This window comes from Leucopleurus acutus (genome assembly GCF_964270905.1).
Source record: "Leucopleurus acutus genome assembly, chromosome: 7".
In the NCBI taxonomy this organism is placed as follows: Eukaryota; Metazoa; Chordata; class Mammalia; order Artiodactyla; family Delphinidae; genus Leucopleurus; species Leucopleurus acutus.
The window spans coordinates 20301063-20323715 of NC_139150.1; the positions used below are offsets into that span (position 1 = coordinate 20301063).

General features: G+C 53.0%; 2 protein-coding genes across 2 annotated transcripts in view; one reads left to right on the forward strand and one right to left on the reverse strand.

The window, feature by feature from the left end:
- The window catches only part of RNF183 (ring finger protein 183), a gene marked incomplete at its 3' end in the record, with an annotated part of 359693 nt that overhangs the window by 107771 nt on the left and 229269 nt on the right, over nt 1-22653 (forward strand). The window lies entirely within an intron of this gene.
- RGS3 (regulator of G protein signaling 3) overlaps nt 1-22653 on the reverse strand; it is a gene marked incomplete at its 5' end in the record, with an annotated part of 127875 nt that overhangs the window by 7209 nt on the left and 98013 nt on the right. Inside the window, 1 exon segment of the mRNA XM_082842658.1 lies at nt 9418-10383. Within this exon segment, the coding sequence (XP_082698784.1) occupies nt 9418-10383 (966 nt within the window).

The following is a 22653-nucleotide window of genomic DNA, read 5'->3' on the forward strand; positions in this document are numbered from 1 at the left end:
GTTGCAGTCTGGGTACCCAGGGGCTGCTTCCTGAGCAAAGAGAGGCTCAGGGATCCAGCAGCTCCTACAAACCACTCCCACCTCCATGCTCCCACCCCTTGAAGAAGAGGGGAGGGGGGGGAGACCCCACTACAGGGAGCAGTCTGTCCATGGAGTGTGGCTGGCTTAGCAGAGCCTCCACCCAAAGCAGTCTCCTCCTGATACACAACTTGTGCGGGAGAAACCAGAAACACAGCATTCATGGCAGTAGGGCAGGCCAGAGAGGAAGCTTCAGTGAAGATTCTACTGTGTGACTTAGCCAACTGCTGTCCCTCTCTGAGCCTCTAGTGCTTTTAATTTCAAAATGGAGATCATAATGACTAACCAACTCAGGATTCTGAGGTTTTAAAGAGACCTGGGATTGGTCAGCAGTGTGTTAAGTAAATTATCACACAGGAGAGCACCTCTCTTGCCTTAAAGCTTTCCATGGTTCCTGAGTACCTTCGAGATAATGTCCAAACTCCCTGACATGACATGCAGGGTCTACCATCTTAGGATAACCTCAGTTACAACTCCTTTGGTTATCTCTCTGGAGAGCCCGACCCCTACTCCAGCAACCTCTTCAAACTGCCCTCTAGTCAGAGGAAAGTCTTCACAGCCCGGTCCCCTCACCTCGGGCTTTGCATGTGCTATTCCTTCCATGAGGGATGCTTTTATGACTCTCCCACCTCCCTTTCCTCCTAAGGCCCAGACTCAGGAAAGACCTGACCTCGGGTAAGCTGCTTAAATGCCTCCTCACCTGGGAAGCCCTCCTTGGCCCCTAGACCAAGGGTGTGCCCCCTTCACCCCTTGTGAGGTCCCCACTATAACCAACATGGCCTCTTCCAAATCTGTCTCCTCTACTGGACTGTGAGTTCCCCAGAGCAGGGGCTCTGTCTGCCTTCACCTCTGTCTAGGTCACCTTGACTGGGCCTGGTATACGTTAGGAGCTCAAGAAATACTTGTTAAATGACTGAATGAATCAAGGGAGAGGGAAAGCAGGCTGGGAATGATGTGTCTTGAAGGCCTCATTGCTTGATCCAAGGCCTGCAACTTTATTCCCCGGGGCTCCATTGAGCCCACCCCCACCTGCTTGCCTTTTCCTGTGCTGTGCCCCCTTCCTGGAACACTCTCTCCTCTTCTGCCCAGTCTCTACCTCCTCCCAGTCTGCTGCTCCTCGCCTCCTCCAGACCACTCCAGGCTCCCACCAGCTCTAGTGGGGCCGCCCGCCCTCTGTCGCCCTGCCTGTGTGTGCCCAGCCTCCTCCAGGGGAAACCAGGGCCTCCACAGTGCCACTCCAGAGCGGGAGTACAGGAAATGCTCTGAGATATTGGAGGAGGTAGAGCTAAGGGTAGGCTGGGCTTGGACACTATGTCCTAAGATAAGACAGAAGGCCCCCAGATGTGAATCGCAGCTTGGACTCCTCATGAGCCATACCCTGGGCCTCAGTTTCCTCATTTGTAAAATAAAGGAGATGGGCTAAACCTTAAAATACTGCGTTCTCAATTCTGGCAAGAAAAGTGGCCTTAATCCAGATATAGCCAGCAGGGGGAGCTACCAGCCTCAGTGGTGCAACCACCCGCGGATGGATGGATGGATGAATGAATTATAGCTTCATTCATAGAGCTCATGCTATAGGCCAGACCTCAGAATGGGCATTATCCAGACACTATCTCATTAATCTTCAGAGTCAGTCCATAAAGTAAACAGAACCTCAGAGAAGTTAAGTCTCCTGCCCAAGGAGTTAAGTGACAGCCTTTAAGTGACAGCCGGAATCTAGGTCTGTCTGAATTCAGGGCCTGTGTTTCTCCGCCAGAGGACGCTGCTAGTTAAATGCAGAGGATGGGGCACATTTTGAATGTCTTCAATGAAAGACTCAGGGGAAATGCTGCCTCTTTCCTGAGAACGCTGCCCTACCAAGGTTGTAAACACGTGTGTACGTGCACTCACAGGCACACGCCCATCTGTGGTGTGGGATTCCGGATCTACAGCTTGCAGCCAGGCCTGGGTATAGATCCTGCTGCCACTGACTTTGGAGACGTTTCCTGGCCTCTCAGCTTCAGCTTCTTTAGCTCTAGCACAGGCATGGTGACAGCCACCCAACCCGCTGTTGAGAGATTCACCAGGATAAAGTCTGGGCCCCCAAGGCCCAACCTGGCACACAGGGCGCCCTCAGTAATCGGGGACCGCCAGCATTCACAGCCCAGTGGACGCTGTCACTGTCACCCCACGCACACAGGTCACAGTTGTGCTGGGCTGGCTGGGCCGTGCCTGAAGCCCCCATCCGTGGGAAAGGGCCGCCAGCACTGGGCTTCCTCCCATTTAACCTCAGCTTCCGCACTTTATCGGCCCCACACAATGGGCCTGGGGACCACTCCCGCCCCGCCCGGCACCCCCAGCCTCTGCACTGCTGGGAAATGGGCTCTTCCTTCCACTGCTGGGAGGGGGTCATCTCCAGGGTCGGACCCTCACCAATCAGCCTGAAAGAGGGGCCAGGGAACTCTGGCCCTGGGAGTCGGCCCCCAAAGCGGCTAGCGAAACCCACACACCCAGGGGTGCTGTGTGCCAGGAAGAGAAGAAACTGAGACAAAGAGTCAGGGTTCTGACTTCCAGCCTCAGAGTGGCTCCCAAGCCTCCTGTCTCCAAGAGCTGCAGCGAGGCCTGCCCAGGGCCCAGCACGCAAAGGGGCCTCTCCTTCCCATCTGCTCCCCACTGCCTGCTCTGCTCCATGGCCCTCCCTGCTGAAAGGCGAATGGAGGCGAACCCAGAACCACTCAGCCCTCCCTTCATTCCAGACAGAAATCCCTAGAGCCTGCCCAGCCCCCCGGCCACCTCCAGGGACTGGAAGAATAATTATAATTCATATTGTAATTATAACTATAATAACAGTCACGGTTAAGAGTTAACTGCTAAACTGCCTGGATTTGAGGGGCTTCCCTGGTGGCGCAGTGGTTAAGAATCCGCCTGTCAACGCAGGGGTCACAGGTTTGAGCCCTGGTCCAGGAAGATCCCACATGCCACGGAGCAATTGAGCCCGCAAGCCGCAACTACTGAGCCCATGTGCCACAACCACTGAAGCCCGCGTGCCTAAAGCCTGTGCTCTGCAACAAGAGAAACCACCGCAATGAGAAGCCCCCGCACCGCAAAGAAGAGAAGCCCCCGCTCGCCACAAATAGAGAAAGCCCACGTGCAGCAACGAAGACCCAACACAGCCAAAGATAAAATAAATTTACTTTAAAAAACAATAATAATAAAAAACTAAACTGCCTGGATTGGAATCCTAGCTCAGTCACTTATTAGCTAATTGACCTTAGCCAAATTACATCCCTTCTCTGTGCCTCAGTTTCTTTACTTGTAAGATGAGGACAATAATTGGACCTACCTCACAGGGCCGTTATGAGGATTAATGAACACGTGCGAAAGTGCCCGGTACTGGAAGTGCTCAATGACTATAAGCTACGGTGGTTATTGCTGTTATTGACTCTATGCCAGGCAGTGTGCTAAGGTACCACATCATACTGTAATTTAACCTTCTCAACAATTCTAAGGGCTATTTGCTGTTGATTTCCCCCAGTTTACAGCTGAGGAAACTGAGGCCCAGAGGAGTCCAGTAACGTGCCTGGGCTCTCCGAGCTGGCCAGTGGCAGAGAATTTCAGGTCTGGCTCCAGAGCCCACCCATGACTGAGGGCTTTTCCGTGAGCAGGGCCTCACCTGATTTCTCCTATTGGTCCTGATCTGACTTCTGGGGCCACCTGGCCATGCCTGGCTGCTCTCTCTGACCCAGACTATCCTGGCAGACCCCAAGGAACCTTGGAGAAACACTGGAGCTAAACTCTACACTTATTTGTTTAGACAGAGGAAATAGTCCTTTAGGCTTTTTAAAAATAGGAGGCTAGAAGGTATTATCACGTCTTGGAGCTGGAAGGCACCTCTTGTCTGACCTGCAGCCTAAGTGGTAAGCTTAGTGCAGCAGGGCTGGCACCCTCGGCTGACAGCCTCTGCCCGAGCCAGTTTCCTGCAGGAGGGAGGGAGGGGCCACAGCCTCTTCTCCTCACTGTCAAAGCATGACCTGTGATCCTGGGCCAAGCCAGGCCAGGCTGGGGTGAAATTCAATGGCGGCGGCGTGGAGCTCCCCCGGCTTCCAGGAAAAGGACAGACACAGGCCCGTGGATCTGCTCTGCCAGACCTCCAGGGAGCAGCCGGCAAGGCGGGGGTCTGGCAGCAGAGGGCACTGTGAGACAACTCAACCCAGCACAAGGGGCCAGCTTCAGGGGATGACCCGCAGGAAAAGCCTGGGGGATCTTTTCCTCTCTAGACCTCAGGCAGCCCATCCATAAGATGATGGTGGCCGAGTGGACCAGCTCTCAGGTCTGTCTGGTTCAGACAGTCCTATACACAGCAGAAATCACTCAGTGTCCAAGAGGGAGGAATGACAGGTGAGGCGAGGAGTAACATAAGGACCGTCACCCCTGTGATGGGCAGCATGCGCTCCGGCCAGCCTCAGCTTAGCCACACAGCAGCACAATGACAGGCCCGAGGCCACGCCAGCTCTGTCTGGCCCTCCTGGGTCTCATTCTATGACAGGATCACTACTGTGGGCACAGAGCTGTCAACACGCTGCAATCTTCTTGAAGCCCTGGGACAACTCCGTGAAGACTTGGCATTCCCATTTTATAAGAGAAAACTAAAGCTCAGAGAAAAAAAACGTAACTTGGCCTAGGTCTCAGGACCAGGAGGGAGGAAACAGAGTTGAAACATGGATGTAGCCCGTCTGATTCCACAGCCTGAAGACCTCATCCCTCTCCTCTTCACCTCTTGCCTGGAAACTGTGATCTGTTGGCATCCATGGACCACCCCCTGGAAAGCCAGGCCCAAGCCAGGAAGATGGAAGTCACAGGAAAACCCGTCGCCTCCCCCAGCTGCCATCACCCCACACCCTGCCCCTCACCAGCAAGAGGTGTGCAGAGTCTGGGGTAGAGCCAGAGACAACTGAACAGGGTGAGGCCACCGTCCAGCTCCATCATCACGTGGCCTGGGACAAACCCCTCTCCCTAGGCCTCAGGCTCCCCACTGTAAGATGAGTACAGCTGGTCCCAGCTCGCGGCAGTGCTGTGAAGGCTAGAATGGGGAGCTGGAGGCGCCTAGTGAGTGCTGGGAGAACCGTTACTACTCTTGCGATCCTCCTCCCGCTTCCCCCCTTCATCACCATCATCATCACCATCATCATCAACATGATTCCCATTTATGGAGCACCTAGCAGGTGCTGAGTGCCAGACACTGCCCTGAACGCTTTACCCGAGGCAGGCTCTTTAATCTTCCCAGCAACGCTATGAAGGAGGTATCAATACTATTTTCTGATAATACCTATGTTACTGATGAGGAAACTGAGGGACAGAGAAGGGCAGGGACTTGCCCAAGGCCCACTGCCAGTGAGGGGTGGAGGGAGACCAGGGTACCTGTCCAGCCTAGACTTCACTTCCCCCTGACAAGGGTTAGCTTCTTACTGAAGTTGGCTGTCTGGAGGGAGCAGGATATGAACGATGATGAGGGACTTGAGGCCTGGCAAGCAGAAGCCACGTGGAAGGGTAGCCACCAAGGGGCTAGTGGCAGCCTCTGAGGTCCCTGCCAGCTTAGTTACTCAAGCCCAAGAAAGGAAGCTACAGGCCAAAAGAGGGTGGGGGAGGGAAGGATGCCAGTGGGAACCTTCGGCACCCAAAGGAGGAAGCTGAGACAGGAGAGAGCTGGCCCAGGCCTGCTGGACTACCAGGTGGAAGTATCTGCCCCCAAACAGGAGCTGAGATCAGCGGATTTAGGGAACTAGAAATGTACATGAGAATGTACGTGAATTTACCTGTCTGTAAATATTTGTATTGGAGCAAGGGGGCCAGGGGACATAACTTGGAAGGGTCTGGTAGGGGCACTGAAATTGGGAGGCCCAAGGTAGGCGGCAAGCCCTTAGACTTCAGCCGTCCTCCAGAGGAGAGTGTCCAGGCCTGGTCTGAGTCAGCCTGAAGCCTCACCTCAGTAGGACAGAGGTCTGGACTCTTTCCTATAGAAGCTGCCTCAAGAAATGGCCTAAGATGGTGATACTCAAACTATGGGGAACGTTCCAATCCCTGAGGGGCTTGTTTAAAATGCAAGGTCTGGGACTTCCCTGGTGGCGCAGTGGTTAAGAATCTGCCTGCCAATGCAGGGGACACCGGTTTGAGCCCTGGTCTCGGAAGATCTCACATGCCCTGGAGCAACTAAGCCCATGTGCCATGACTACAGAGCCTGAGCTCTAGAGCCTGCGAGCCACAACTACTGAGCCTGCATGCTGCAACTACTGAAGTCCAGGAGCCTAGAGCCCGTGCCCCGCAACAAGAGAAGGCACCACAGTGAGAAGCCTGTGCACCGCAACAAGAGTAGCCCCTGCTTGCTGCAACTAGAGAAAGCCTGCACGCAGCAACAAAGACCCAACGCAGCCAAAATAAATGAATAAATAAATTTATTAAAAAAGATCCTGTAAGCCTCACAGCGTGGCAAAAAAAATAATAAAATGCAAGGCCTGGGCACCGCCCCCTGGAAATTCTGATTCCAGAAAATCTGATTCCAGATTCTGGGGTAGGGGGACTTAGAAATCTATTTCTTAATAACCTATTCCCCAAAGAAGATAAACAGATTGCCAACAAACACATGAAAGAATGTTCAACATCACTAATCATTAGATAAATGCAAATCAAAACCACAATGAGGGCTTCCCTGGTGGCGCAGTGGTTGGGAGTCCGCCTGCCGATGCAGGGGACACGGGTTCGTGCCCCGGTCTGGGAAGATCCCACATGCTGCGGAGCCGGCTGGGCCCGTGAGCTATGGCCGCTGAACCAGTGCGTCCGGAGCCTATGCTCCACAACGGGAGAGGCCACAGCAGTGAGTGGCCCGCGTACCGCAAAAAAAAAAAAAAAAAACACAATGAGGTATCACCTCACACCAGTCAGAATGGCCATCATCAAAAAATCTACAAACAATAAATGCTGGAAAGGGTGTGGAGAAAAGGGAACCCTCTTGCACTGCTGGTGGGAATGTAAACTGATATAGCCACTATGGAGAACAGTATGGAGGTTCCTTAAAAAACTAAAAATAGAACTACCATATGACCCAGCAATCCCACTGCTGGGCATATACCCTGAGAAAACCATAATTCAAAAAGTCATGTACCACAATGTTCACTGAAGCTCTATTTACAATAGCCAGGACATGGAAGCAACCTAAGTGTCCACTGACAGACGAATGGATAAACAAGATGTGGCACGTATATACAATGGAATATTACTCCAATATTACATAAAAAGAAACGAAATTGAGTTATTTGTAGTGAGGTGGATGGACCTAGAGTTTGTCATACAGAGTGAAGTAAGTCAGAAAGAGAAAAACAAATACCGTATGCTAACACATGTATATGGAATCTAAAAAAAAAAAAAAAAAGGTCCTGAAGAACCTAGGGGTAGGACAGTAATAAAGACACAGACGTAGAGAATGGACTTGAGGACACGGGGAGGGGGAAGGGTAAGCTGGGACAAAGTGAGAGTGGCATGGACATATATACACTACCAAATGTAAAACAGATAGCTAGTGGGAAGCAGCCGCATAGCACAGGGAGATCAGCTCAGTGCTTTGTGACCATCTAGAGGGGTGGGATGGGGAGGGTGGGAGGGAGACGCAAGAGGGAGGGGATATGGGGATATATGTATAGCTGATTCACTTTGTTATAAAGCAGAAACTAACACACCATTGTAAAGCAATTATATTGCAATAAAGATGTTAAAAAATAAATAAGTAAATAACCTATTCCCCTGGTGATTTTGGAGCACATCAAAGTGCTTACAGATGAGGAAACAGACCCAGTCCCCATTCCTTTGGGATTTAGTTCCAATTCCTGGACACAAAGTTTAAGGCCCTTTTCTAGAGGGCCCCAACCGGCCCTTCCAGCCCAGCCACCTTTCAGCAGAAGGTGTCCTCCCACATGCCCAGAGGCCTTATTGCTAGTGGCTAAGAAGCTAAGAAGGTTTCTGAGGCCATGTCCCAACTTGGTGGGGAAATGTGCTGGAATCCATTAGTCATGTCTGCCATGGGTTTGGAGTCAGAAATGGCAGAATGAGTGCCACCCATCTACCATCCCTGCACTGTAGAAATCCCTTGTTCTAGCTAAACTGACTTCTACAGACAGTTTTGTCCAGGTCACGGTCTTTCACAGAATGCCTACCTCATCCTCTTTGTTTATTCTAAACCTGCCCAACCTTCAAGGCCAGACTGAGGAGCATCTTTTGCCAGAAGCCTTCCCTCGTGCCCCTAGGCCCTGGGGTCTCTCCTCCCTGAAGCTGCACCTGCCTGGCCTCACAACAGTTGTCATAACAACACCTTGCACCACACTGGCTGTGAGCACCTCCACAGCACTCGCCTGGCGCCTGCGCGAATGTCGTCAGGCACTGGGCTCTTTGGGTTCACCCTCAACCACCATGGGATGTGAGTGCTATTCATCTCTGCTTTTCAGAGAAGACATTAAGGCTCAGAAGAGCTGAGTGACTCACCCAAGGCCACACAGTGAGTAAGGGACAGAGCCCAGGCTCAAGCTGGCTAACGGGCTTCAAGGCCGTGATGCAATCTTTTCACTGTTAGGCCACCTTCGGGGCCCACACAGCAGCAGCATTCCTCACGGGCTGAGATCAGCCTCACACACTTCTGTGGCCCCTGCTGTGGCACAGAGCACAGGGCCTGGCCCACAGCAGGAAATCAATCAACACTTACTCATCTATTTCTAAACATTTGCAAGAGGCAAAGGGCACAGTGGTTAAGAGCTCCAGCCCTGGAGCCACATTCTAGTTCTGATTCAGACTTTTATAAATCGTGCGACCCGGTGCAAATCACATAACCTCCCAGTGCCTCAGTTTCCTCACAACAGTGTCTACCTCACAGGGCTGTTGTGAGAGTTAATGAGTTCCTGTAAATTGCTTAGAATAATGCCAGCACAGAGGAAATATGTGTTGTCATGCTTGTTGGCTGATAGATTTCTAGTCTGGCTAGGCCTGGACCAAGTGTAAATTATAACTATTTCTCCAGTTATGATGTTGGATCTTTTAGATCCAAATACACCTGCTCTACTTTCTGTGGGTTTCCCCAGTACAATGGAGCTGTAAGAATATCTGGAGTCATAAAGTCCTGGGTTTAAGTCCAGGTTCTGCCTTCTTGGTCCCTCTGGCCCTCAGTTTTATCCTCTGTCAAATGGGTGGAAGGCTCATTGGAAGGCTGAGAGAAGAACAGAGGTGGGACAAAGCAAAGGCTCATTCCCTGCAGCTCCTGGACGCACGCTCCCTCCACCCCACCCTGTCATATACCCACTCCCCCTTCACCCTTGGCCCCCTTACCTTCCTGTGTCCTGTGAAGAAGACGGAAAGGTGGTGCATTGAGCCACCATTGCGGCCCAGTTCCTTCTTGAGGGTGCGGGGCGAAGGCATGGCCCAGGTGGACGCAGTGCCCTCTCCATCTGAGCAGTGCAAGGTAGTGTCGGAGGCGAAGCAGGGCCCGCGGGCCTCCTGCAGCAGGCTGCCCTCGCTGTGCGTCCGGCGCCGCAGCGAGTTCTGCACGCGCAGCGAGAGGCCTCCCTCCGCACCCTGGCCCGTCTCGATCATGCTGCTGCGCTTGGCCTCACCACGCTCTCCATAGTTGTCATCACTTGTGTCCTCGTCCTGGTCCTCCTCTCCCTCCTCGCCCTCCTCAGCCTCTTCTGCATCTTCCTCATCACCCGAGCTGCCCCCCTCTGCCCCTGCCTTCTGACTGTAGGTGCTATCCAGCCGGACCTCGGGGATCACGAAGTTTGGCCTGGAGGCCATAGGCGAGTCTCCTGTGGCTGCCGGTGGGTCCCCAGAGCTCGTGGTCTCCTTAGCAAGGGGCTCAGCTGCCAGGGGGTCCTGGCTCGCGGGCAGGTCTTGACGGGGCAAAAGGTCCTGGGCAGGGGGTTCCTGGATGTCAGGGAGGTCTTTGCTGATTAGAGGGTCTTGGCTGGGGGAGGGTTCTTGCCCAGCAGGAAGGTCCTGGCATGGAGAGAAGGCTGGGGCCGTAGGGTGTTCCTGGCATGGTGAGGAGTCCTTGCTTGGCAAGCGTTCCTGGCCTGGAGGGGATTCTTTGCAGGAAGGTGAGTCTTTGCTGGTTGGTGATTCTGGGCCAGCAGAGGGTTCCTGGCTGGAAGAGGAGTCCTCTTTGGGTGGAAGGTCTTGTCCTGAAGGAGGATCCTGGCCACGAGAGGGGTCCTTGCTGGGTGAGGGGTCCTCAGCACCCGGCCCCTTCCTTTCCAAGGGCATCTCCCTCTTCTCATCTGCCTCTGTCTCAAACATCTGTGAAATAAAGAGAAAATGAGGAGGGCTCACAAGTGGAGGCCACTGTGCACAAGCCAATGTCACAGAGATTGAAACAAAATCAAGCCCTGACCCAAACCCCACACTCTACACTGTGAAAGCCGAGGTGCCACACGGAAGCCTGACAGTCCCTTTGGCATAACTGAATGTGGGCTCCCACCCTTATTTCCTTGCTGGAAACTTCTGATCCATCAAAACATGGTTGGTCATTTACGGGAGAAGAGGGAGAGGCTAGTTACCATTATGTGGCTCCTACCATATGCCAGGGGCCATGGCAGCGTAAACCCCTCTTATGTAATCTTCCCAGTGGCCCTCTAAGGGAAATGTCATGGTCCCTCTGTGAGTAAGTCACTCTGTGAATAAATGAGGAGCCAGACAGCCTTTGCCTTCATGGGCCAGAATCAAACCAAGCCCCAAGCCAGAGCGATCACCAAGTGGGAGAATCCTGGAGCCAGCCAAAGGGTATCTTCTACCTGAACCAAAGGCTTTAAAAAATCTTAGGGAGTCATTCAAATTAGAACTTGCTCTGAATGTTTAGATCTTTCTGAAACTAATAAACTAGAATAAAACCAGAACTTCAAAATATTTGCTCACACCTGGACTAGACATACGTCACAGACACATGGAACCTCACTGAGGGATCATCCACCCGGTGCTTTTGAAACTGTGTTTGGAGGAACCTCAGAAGTTCCACATCCAAAAAAGGAAGCATTTCCTGCCTCACACACAACCCTCAGAACCCTTGGAGTTTTTGCTGGGTTCCTGCAGATTTCATTTGCAAAGGGAAAAATGGTGCCCTTGATGGAGTGTGAAAAGCAGCTATCTCACAGGGAGCCTGGGGCTCAGAGAAAGTCAGGGGTGTCTCGGTGTCATAGCCACACGGGAAAGTCAGTCAGGCCTGGGCTAGGTTGGGTCCCTCATCACAGTTAAGGACCTAGAACTACTCAGAGCCCGGGTTTCGTCTATGAAGAGGCCACAGCACCTAGAACTAATGAAAGAGAAAGATGCCACACATCCCTGGGAACTATACAGTTACGCACGCACACGCACACGCACGCACGCACACACACACACGCAGAGGTGGAAGATTTCAGGGCTAAATACCTCAGCACATATGTTAAGAGGTCTTACTGTAAAGACCACAAATGCCCATTTGATCGATGAGGAAGATGAGCCCAGAGAGCAGCAACTTATGCACCACTGCACAGCTGCCAGAGACTGAAAGGCTGTGCCGGCAGCTGGGAATTCTTTTAAGCCCTGGACCAACCAGGCCTCACATCTGGGAATAAGTGGCCCAGCCACAGGTCGGGGCAGCTGCAGGGTGCTGCACACACGTGTCAGAGGTCACAGTGTCGTCTGGGAGCAGCAGAGCGCATGTGAAAGCCCGGTGTGGGTAAGAGCATCGTCTGGGAGGATGACAGTGAAAGTTTCTGCCCATCCACCACCCTGGGCGGTGGGGTGCAGAGAGAGTTGCTGAGCCAGGAGGGGAAGCCTCAGAGGACTCTAGGACCATCTGGCCAGGGTCTGGTTCCCAGGCACAGCCAAAGACTCACCAGGAGGACTTCCTTCCCTGGAAATCCTGCCTGCAGCTCCAGGATGAAGACAGCTCCACCCAGGAACCCCTTGGACCTCATTGCCTCAGACCCTGGAACTTCAGCGAGCCCAAATGTCCACTGCACAGATGGGGAGGCTGAGGCCCAGAAAGGAGCAGTGGCCAACCTAGAATCGCACAACGGGGCCAGGATAAGCCAGTCCCTAAACCCTCTGGGCCTCAGGCTCTCCACCTATGAAATGGGATAAACAATGTGCCCAAGTGGCGCACCAGGAGAGTAGACAGCTCTGAAATGAGATGATGGTGGTGGTAGTCATGGTGATTAAAACAACGGCCACGAACCTCAAACAGTGACACATCTTTCCCATGGACCCCTGGAAGCAGACGGTCAAACTCCCAGAGTCGAAGCTGGCAATTGTGATGCCAGGAGCCCCAATCCAGGAATCTCATCTGGGAACCCTAGTTTGTTCCCAGGGGGTCAGAGAGACCCTCCACTGCACTGACAGGAAGACAGAGGGCCCAGCCTGGACAGTGACCCAGGGACTTGCCCCAAGGCGCCCATAAACCCAAGGCTAAAAACAAACAAACAAAAACCCAGGGCTAAGCTGGGGTTAAAGCCTGGCCTCTGGCTCCTTCCCAAGCCCACTTCGGATCTCAGTCCCCAGAGCAGCCCAGTCCCCTGGTCGCCTCCCACCCACCAGGGAGCCTTCTCCCTCAAGAAGAACAAACTCCGGCAGCCAGCTCCCTGGTGCCCTACGTTCTCTCACCCGCCCCCCCACCCCCCCCACCCACCGCCAGACCCGTCCGTCTGGAAAGATGGACTAGGGAAGCAGCAATCGGTGCCCTTGGGGCCTGGCACTGGGCCCTGAGGGGGGAGCAGGCTGCACTTCCCCTTTCCTGGGGGGTGGGGGTGGGGGCTCAGGCCTGTACCAGCAGTGACTGCGCTGAGCCTGCCCCTGCACCTCGCCCCTAGGGAAAGTGCAGCAACAGACCCAAAACCAGAAATGCAAGTCAGCCTGCCTCTGCCAATCCTGCCCTAAAGCGAGGCCAAGCCAAACAAAGCCAGGAGGGGAAGTGCCTCTGTCCCCAGAGAGGCCCCGCCCCAGGCACGCTGAGAAACCACCCAGGACCGAGGGCTCTCAGAGCGCCCGGCCGTTCCTGCTCAGACTGCCCGAGGTGGACTTGGGTTTTGATTCCAGCGGTGCCATTTCCCAGCCGTGCAAGAAAATGGCCAAGCCTCCGGACTTCTCCGAGCCCAGCCCTGTTTCCTTACCTGGAACAGAGCCACGATATCACACCAGACTCACAGGACTAAGTTAGTGTTCTTCACAGGGCCCAGCCCCAGAGAAGCATCTGATAAAGTGGGAGCTATTATTAGTCTAGGCTTATCTTAGAGATAGGGAAACTGAGGTCCCAGGGGCTAAGGAAATTACCTAAGAAATCCGAGGCTGGTTCAGTATTAGAACTCCTGCCTCACGGCCAACTGTCTCTCCCCACTTCCTTGGACCCTTACACACAACGGTTTGGGGCCCCAGGGGTCTAGAGGGAGGGGAGCAGGCTGTGAGCACTGCTGGAGGCCCCTCCCCCAGGCCCATCTGCCACAGGGCAGACACCGGCAAACAAGGACCAGAGCTCATCGGTTCCATCCTGTGCTCCTGGACGGGGCTCGTGTGAGCACCTGAGCCGCTGTGGTCAGGCCTGTGTTCCTGGGAAAGCTAGGGCGGCATCGGGTACCTGGGGGGGAAGGGGCCTCTGAAACCTTGGGGGAGAGGGTGGCAAGTGGGAGAATTAGGACGGAAAAGAAATAAAGATGAGAGCCGTAGTACAGAATGGATGCCGGGCGTGGGATCGTCCTGCGAGCGAGGGAATGACACGGGCAGAGCCGTACTACGTGAAGCTGCCCTGGGTGGTGTGAGCAGGTGTGGCGTGAGGACGGGGACATGGCATGCATACACGCAGTCATTCATTCTCCAAGTACTGAGTTAGGCCCTGGGGTGGGGATGGGGACAGCAGAGGACAAGTCAGACACAGTCCCTGCCCTCAGCTGAGCAGAAAAACAGAGGTTAGACAATTGGTCTTAATGAGTGTGGTGAGCGCTCTCATGGAGAAAGTGCAGGCAGCTGGGGACACCCAGTTAGGCAGCTGTTACAGCAGCTTGGAGTGACAAGAAGCCAGCCAAGGCGCCCCAGAGACCAGCCTGCTGGCCCAGGGCCCTGGGTCCGAGCGCTCCATGCAGCTGCCCCTCTTCTGCGGGGAGCGTGTATCTCTCCCATCCATCACTTCTTTGGCTTGGCTGGACCAGGGCTAATTCTGTGCATGTCTCGCCTGCTAGAAGCACTCAGGAAATGAACCAGGCCCTCTAAATGGAGCCTCTGTTTACGACATAATCAAATCCTCTCCCCAGCGCAATCCAGGGCTCGGCACGGGCTGGGGAAGGGCGACAGGTGTGGCATCCAGAGGCCTGCCCACACCAGCTATGCCCCCTGGGCCCTAGACCCCCACCTGCTATTGGGGTTGAGGGTGGTGGCAGGCTGCTGAAATAACTTGCCCAGTGTCACACAACTACTAAGCGTGAGCCGGGTCGGCTGACCCCAGAGTCAACCTGCAGCTCGCACTCTGAGATGACTCATCATATCTACCGCAGATGCCGCGCTCCTCAACTGCCCTCAGAAACCACTTCCTGCACTGGGCTGGGCTGGGCCGGGCTGGTGGAGGTCAGGGGGTGCGGGGTGAACTGGCGTTTCCCTCCATCTCAGGGTGGCCCTTACAAAGGATTTTCGGAAAGAGCCCTGGACATAATGCCGGAAGACCTGGGCTGGAATCCTGACCCCCTCATTTGCTAGCTGTGTGATCCCAGACTATCACTTCTGGGGACCAAGCCTGAGAAAGGACAGGAAAGTGCTCTGTGAAATGGAAAGTCGTCGGAGAAAGGGAGAGAGGCTACTAGAATTCCCACATGGCCATTTGACCTCCAGGCTTGCCTTTTGAGACAGGGTTGCTCCTTCAAGTTTGGCATGCCTCCGGGTCTCTGGCTCGATGCCGGCTTCCAGGAACCCCTGCCCAGCCTCAGTCAGCTCCTCAGGCCTGGCTTCTTGACACCCAGAGGCTGAAGCCACCGCCCTGCCACAGGGGCCTCCAGGCTGTCCTCCTTCCCTGCCCCCACTGCAACAAGTTTGGCAAAGTCCAGGAGAACGGAGGCAGCACCTTACAGTGGGGAGAGCTCTGGATACTGTTGCCCGCTTCACACTTACTGGCTAGGTGACCTCGGGGGTAACCTCTCTGGGCCCCAGTTTCCTTAGCCGTAACACAGGATGCTGTGCGAGGAGTGATGTACACCCAGAGCTCGGCACCGTGCTGGTACACAAGCACTCCACAGGCGGCAGCTGCAACCAGCGCAGCACGGCCCGCTTTGACATTTCCTTCCCTGGGTTTCCTCCGACTAGCCGATGACCCCCCCTTCTCCGCTGCATCGCGGGCCTCTCGGCATGTGTCCTGTTCACTGGAAACTGCTCCAGCCCCCTCTCACCTCAGGCCCGCATGCTCCCTCGAGCACTCATCCAACTCCCCAGGCAACAAGTACCATCTGTACCATCTGGTCATGGACAACACCCAGTCCCCGCTGCTAGCCCAGACCTGTCCTTTCTCAGAATGTTCTAGGCTCTGTGGATACAAGAATAAGAAAGACGTGATCCCTGTCCTGATGGAGCTTACAGGCTGGAGAGGAAGGCCGGGCATGAACCAAGTCATCACCCACAGAAACAGTTTGAAAAACACTGATCCACAGTGAAGGAAAACTGTAAGGTCCCGTGAGAGAATAAAGGGGTGTGTGGGAAGGGCCACCCTGTGGAAGGACATTGAGGCTAAAGTCTGCTCCGTGGGCGGGGACGAGCTCATGAGGGAACAAACAGCACAGGCAAAGGTCCCGAGCCAGGAAGGCGAGCACCCTGGGGGCCAGAGAGGACACCCGTGTGGCTGGAGCCCAGGCACGGACATGGATACCTCCTTCCAGATATCCCACCAGTGCTCCCAAGTCAATGACCCCAGACTGAACTCCTGACCTTCCCCCAAGTCCATTCCTCCTCTCGGAGTCTCTGTATCAATGATGCCACCACCTGCCTGAACCAGAGACCTGGGTATCGTTCTCTCCTCACTGCCACCCCATGGCCAATCACCAAATCCTCCTTGATGGTCTCTCGTAAAATTTAAAGAATCTTTCCACTGGGGGAGGTCATGTGTGCGCAGGGACAGGAAGTATTGGGAACTCTCTGTACTTTCCTCTCAGTTCCCAAAACTACTCTGAAAAATAAAGTTGATTAAAAAGAAAGAAAAGAATCCCCTCTCACCGTCTCCACTTACCACCACCTGCCTCAAGACCATGACATCTAGCACTGGGATCGATGCTGACCTCCCCGCCGTGGTCCACGCCCCTCTGCTGCTTCTCTGTGCCCTGTCAGAGCAGTCTTCTAAATGCAAATCTGACCCTGTCACTCCTCGGCTTAAAACCTTGACGTGGCTCCCCACTGCCCTCCCAATAAAGCCCAAATTCTGTAGCCCTGGAAGACTCTGGGCTTTGTCTCTCCCTCTAGCCTCACCTCTCCCCACTCCCCATTTTACGTGTTGATGATGCATGAATGAATGAATGAATGGATGGACGAGTGAATGGGCAATCCAATAAACTTCACAGACCGTCTAGATTCTTACTACTCAGAGTGGGATGCGTGAAGCAGCAGCAGCAGCAGCAGCAGTCCTATGAAATACAGAATCTCAGGCCTCAGACCACACTTACTGGATCAGAACCCACATTTAACCAAGATCCCAGCTGATTCATTTGCATATTCAAGTTGGCAAAGTACTGATCCAGACTATCGGTTCTCAACAGACAGATATACTTTAGAATCACCTGTGGAACATTTAAAAAATATCTATATCTGGGCCCAGTGCCAGACCTACTGGATAAAAGTCCCCAAAAGTAGGGCCCAGGTATCTTGACCTTTTTTTGACTCCCCAGAAAATTCTGGGAGCTGCCTCCATTAACAGACAAGGTGACTAAAGCCCAGGGAAGGGAGGCAATGTGCCCAAGGTCACACAACAGAATCAGGACTAGAATCCAGACCAGAACCTAGTTTGGTACCAGTTCCAGTACACGGCACTTCCTCTGTAATGGAGCCCATGTGCAAGAGGCAGGACCTCGGCAGCCCCTGGTCCAGGTTGGGCAGCTGACAAGCCTGCTAGAGTCAGCTACCCGTTCACGCTCCCTATGAAGAGAGGCCCAACTGCAGGAGGAGAGAGTGGAAGGAGGAGGAATTTGACTGCAGACTGAAAATTCTCTGTCCCTAAAGAATGACACAACTCACTGATCTGTCAGGGGCTCAGGAAGGCAGGCAACACACCAGAGCAGGGAGCATACCCATTGTACTGAAAGCAGTACTGAGGCACAGAGGAGAAGCAGCTCACCAACATGCAGGGAAGAGGAAGCCCTGAGGAGTGAGAAGAGAGGGACCCCTCTTAGAAACCTTCGCTACTCTTGGCAATGTCACCTGGCTAAGTCAGAAGAACATGCCCTCAGGCCTGGCCTTTGGAGCCTGCTGAGATGCCCACCACCCTCCTGGATGACCAGCTTCTCACCAGGCAGGGGAAGCAGCTCCCAAGGTCTGGGTTTCCAGTACTGTGCCCCCCCGTCACCACCTTGCCAAGCCCCTTCTCTTCTCGGGTCTTCTGTGTGCGTGGGGGGCCTGGACTCGCAGTCTCTGCCCCCAACCCCGCCGCCCCAAAGACCCCTTCTACACCTCCGGCCTTATGCTTATCTGAAAGCCACGCGAGTGGAGAACAGAAGTTTCCCCAGTCTCTTCCTGTCCCTGTGGTGACTGATGCCTCCGTCAGAAAGCGAGCGCGGCCCCATGGGCCTCTCCTACCCCACCCTGGGGCTCTCTGCTCAAGATCCAGTTCTCCTGTGAGTTCCACCACCACTCCCTTCCCACCTGACACCCTCTTTCTCTCCCTGATCCAGATGTGTGCACGTGCACTGTCTCATTTCCTTATTATCTCAACCTTCTGAAGTCCACTTCCTGCCCATCTCCTGCAGCCCAGTTAAATGCTCCCTGGGATACCCTGGCTAGGGGGCTCTCTGCTCTCCTGCCAATGCCTGGCCTGCACTGCTGTCATGGCCCCAGTCAGGTTCTGCCCTGGCTCATTAGGATTGTGTCCCTGGTTTACTCACCCCCACCCCAACCGCCAGAGATACTCAGCAAATACCTACAGAGCCCCAGTCCTGTGCCAGGGCCTGTGTGGGGCACCAGAGACAAACGGTGGCAAGACACATGTCTTTCCCCGAAGGCACTGGGTCTCCGGGTGAGAGAACCAGGTAAGGGGCCCATGTCAATCTCCCACCGACCCACCACCACCCCAAGGGGCTATGGAAGCACAGAGACAGCAGGAAAGACTGGGATGGCTCTTGGAGGAGGTTGGGAAAGGGATGGGAGAGGGTATCCAGGCCAAAGCCAGAGACAGCATGGAATATTTGAGGAAGTGCAGGTGGTTCCATGGAGCAGAAGCATGGCTATGTTAAGGAATTCGAACTTTACCCTGAAAGCGAAGTTTACTTAGTGCTGTAAAGATAAGGAAGGTGGAGCTAGAGATGGTGGAAACAGAAAACAGTGAAAAAGATGGGTGGAGAGGGGAAGAGAGAAAGCATTAATTGAGCATCTACTAGACAGTAGGCACTGCAACAGTTGCTTTACCTACACTTTCTCATGTCTAGCAACATTATGAGGCCAGGAGCAAAACTGGCCCCATTTTACAAATAAGGAATCTGGGACTCAGAAAAGTTAAGTAAGTTACACAACTTCAAAAACTGAGTAAGCAGAGGACTCAGAATGTAAACATGGTCTGCTGGCCCTAACGCCCTGCTCCTTCTCCTGCCCCATGATCTTCTTTCCTGCCCCCTTCACTGCCCTTCCTCTCTCCCTCCCTCTCTGTCTTCAAAAGACCTTACCAAGCTCCCACCAGGGCCTAGGCACTGTGCTAGGCAGTGGTGAGCAATAGCGGATGCAGGGTCCCTGCTCTTACCCCAGATTAGTGGCGACTGAGGGGCAGGTGTCTGACTCGCCGGGTGAGGGCAGGACTGCTACGGAATTACATACACCTGGTGACCCTCCCAAACCACCTCCCGCCCGGGGACCCCTTCATGGGCGGGAGAGTCAGAAGCGTGTGGTTTCTCTACGATGTTCTACACTAGGCTGCTCAAACACGAAAGCTCTGCCAAGCTAGGAGGACCTCAGGGAAGGGCACACGTAGCACTGTGAGCAGGAGACCGGGATTGGGAATCAGGCAGGCCTGCGTTGAATCCCACTTCCTAACCGTGTGGCTGGGTCAGCGATGCCTCCCTCGCAGGGATGCCGTGACAGGGGGCAGGAGGCAGGACCTGGGGCACAGCAGTGCTCAGCCCATGGCCAAGACCTTCCTCTCGACTCTCCGCCATGTCAGGCACCGGAGACCAAGCCCAAAATCTCAGGCTTAATTGCAAGCAACAGCTCGGATAATGGGGAGCACTTTCAGAGCCAGGGGTGGAGGAGGGAAGCCTATTGCTGGTGAAGAACAGGGGTCTGGAGACATACAAATCCAGGTTCAAATCCTGGCCCTGCCACCGCCTAGCTCGGCGCCCTTGAGCACGCTGCTTAACCTCTTCAAGGCTCAATTTTCTTATCTGTGAAATGGCGACAGAAGTAGCAAGTACCCAGACCATGATACTGTTGGGAGACCATCCAGATAGAGGGGCCTGGCACGTAGTGGGTACTCAATAAACATTTGCAATTCCTGTAATCATCATCATCATCACCAGTCCCTTCCCCTGCATCCACTCCAGGAGAAGGCACTTGACATATTCGGACCACAGCCCTAGGGTGGGGGCACTATTATTATCTGTACGTTTCAGGGGAGAAAACTGAGGCCCATCCCAAAGGCCCTGGAGGCTGGTGGGTAGCCAAGCTGGGTAAGTATGGCTCACTGCGTGGCTCTGGGCCAAGCGACTCCCCTCTCTAGGCCGCTCTCTCCCGGAGGAGGTCTGTTCAGCTCTGAATCCCAGCCAGCCTGGAAGGGTCTGTTCTCAGGGCCCAAGGTGAGGCCGGGATCCTTGTGGGTGCATCAAGGGCGGGAGAAGCAGAAAGCACCCCCTTTCCAGAGATCCACCCCCCCCACCCCAACCTTGTCCATCTGCTCCAGTTCCTAAACTATTCCTCTTTCAGGGCCTGCAGTGCTGGCGGCACTGGGTGGCGGCTGGGGTTGGAGTGGCGGGAAGCTTTTCCACTCAAGGACACTGGAATGTATATCTGGCCACTGGACTCGGCCGCAAACCTGCAGCCAAAGGCCACCCTCCAAGGCCCCAGGCACACTGCTACCTCTGCCACTGCTTCTCTGAAGAAGACATGCTCTGTCTCTGCTGAGGGGGATGTCAAGGCTGGGTTTGTCTGGGTTGACAGCAGGCTCCAAACTCATCCTCCTGTCATGGGACCGTCTCTCATCTCTCTTATACGAACCTGACTATACTCCCCTCCAGCTTAAATCCACCGCAACCCTCTGGTGTCCCAGCTCCTTCCCCTGTGTGTCCTGTCCCTGCCAACCGGCCTCTCCACCACACCACTTCTCCCCTCTTCCCTCCAGCCAGGCTGAACTGTTGGTAGTTCCCCAAGCACACTCCTCTCAGGCACCTCTAAATCTGTGCTCACTGTACTTCCTCCCAGAACCCTCTCCCCTCCTCTGTCCACCTGGTGAACTCCTACACATCCTTCAAAACTCAGCTCACCCTATTGCCCCTTGATTTCTGACAAAGGTGATAGGGACCGACAGTGAGAAAGGATGATCTTTTGAATAAATTGGATATCCACCCAGAGGAAATGAGTCTTGACCTCTACGTCCATCCTACGTAAGAATCTATTTCAGGTGGATTTCAGAGCTAAATATGAAACATAAAACAATAAAACATCCAGAAGACAACACAACAGAATATCTACAACCTTGTAACAGGCAAAGAAACAGGGTTCAATTAGCATTCTCCACAGAGACAAAGAGTGACAAGTTGGCTGCGTTAAAATGAAGAACTTCTATTCTTCAGAAAAGAGTGAAAAGGCAAGCCACTGAGTGGGAGGAGATATTTGCAATGTGCATATCCAACAATGAACACATATCCAGAATATTTTTTAAGCTCCCTCAAATCAATAAGAGGATCCAATAGAAAACTGGAGAAAAGACTTGAACAGGCACTTCACAAAGAGATGTTCCAAACGGCCAATCAACATACGAAAAGGTGCTAAACCTCATTAGTCATCAAGGAAATGCAAATTAAACCCACAATCAGATATCACAATAGCTAATGCCAATTCTGTTGGTGAGGACGTGAAGCAACAGGTGCTCTCCTATGCTGCCTGAAAAGGGTGTATTGGTGTCACGCTTGAGAAAATCATACAGTGGCCTCAGAATGGGAGAAAATATTTGCAAATGAAGCAACTGACAAAGGATTAATCTCCAAAACATACAAGCAACTCATGCAGCTCAATATCAAACAACCCAATCCAAAAACGGGCAGAAGACCTAAGTAGACATTTCTCCAAAGAAGATATACAGAATGCCAACAAACACATGAAAGGATGCTCAACATCACTAATCATTAGAGAAATGCACATCAAAACTACAATGAGGTATCACCTCACACCAGTCAGAATGGCCATCATCAAAAAATCTACAAACAATAAATGCTGGAGAGGGTGGGGAGAAAAGGGAACCCTCTAGCACTGTGGGTGGGAATGTAAACTGATACAGCCACTATGGAGAACAGTGTGGAGGTTCCTTAAAAAACTAAAAATAGAACTACCATATGACCCAGCAATCCCACTACTGGGCATATACCCAGAGAAAACCATAATTCAAAAAGAGTCATGTACCACAATGTTCATTGCAGCTGTATTTACAATAGCCAGGACATGGAAGCAACCTAAGTGTCCATCAACAGATGAATGGATAAAGATGTGGCACATATATACAATGGAATATTCCTCAGTCATAAAAAGGAACGAAACTGAGTTATTTGTAATGAGATGGATGGACCTAGAGACTGTCATACAGAGTGAAGTAAGTCAGAAAGAGAAAAACAAATACCGTATGCATACATACATATATATGGAATCTAAAAAAAAAAAAAGGATCAGAAGAACCTAGGGGCAAGACTGGAATAAAGATGCAGACCTACTGGAGAATGGACTTGAGAATATGGGGAGGGGGAAGGGTAAGCTGGGACAAAGTGAAACAGTGGCATAGACATATATACACTACCAAACGTAAAATAGATAGCTAGTGGGAAGCAACCGCATAGCACAGGGAGATCAGCTCGGTGCTTTGTGACCACCTAGAGGGGTGGGATAGGGAGGGTGGGAGGGAGGGAGATGCAAGAGGGAAGAGATATGGGGACATGTGGGTATGCATAACTGATTCACTGTTATGAAACAGAAACTAACACACCATTGTAAAGCAATTATACTCCAATAAAGATGTTAAAAAAAAGAAAATTATACAGTGGAATCTACTAAAGCTAATTATATACAACTTTATGACTGAGCAATTGTAAACCTTAGGTATTTACCCAACAGAAAAGTATATTACAGTGCATCAAAAGACATGTATGAGAATATTCATAGTAGTACTATTCATGA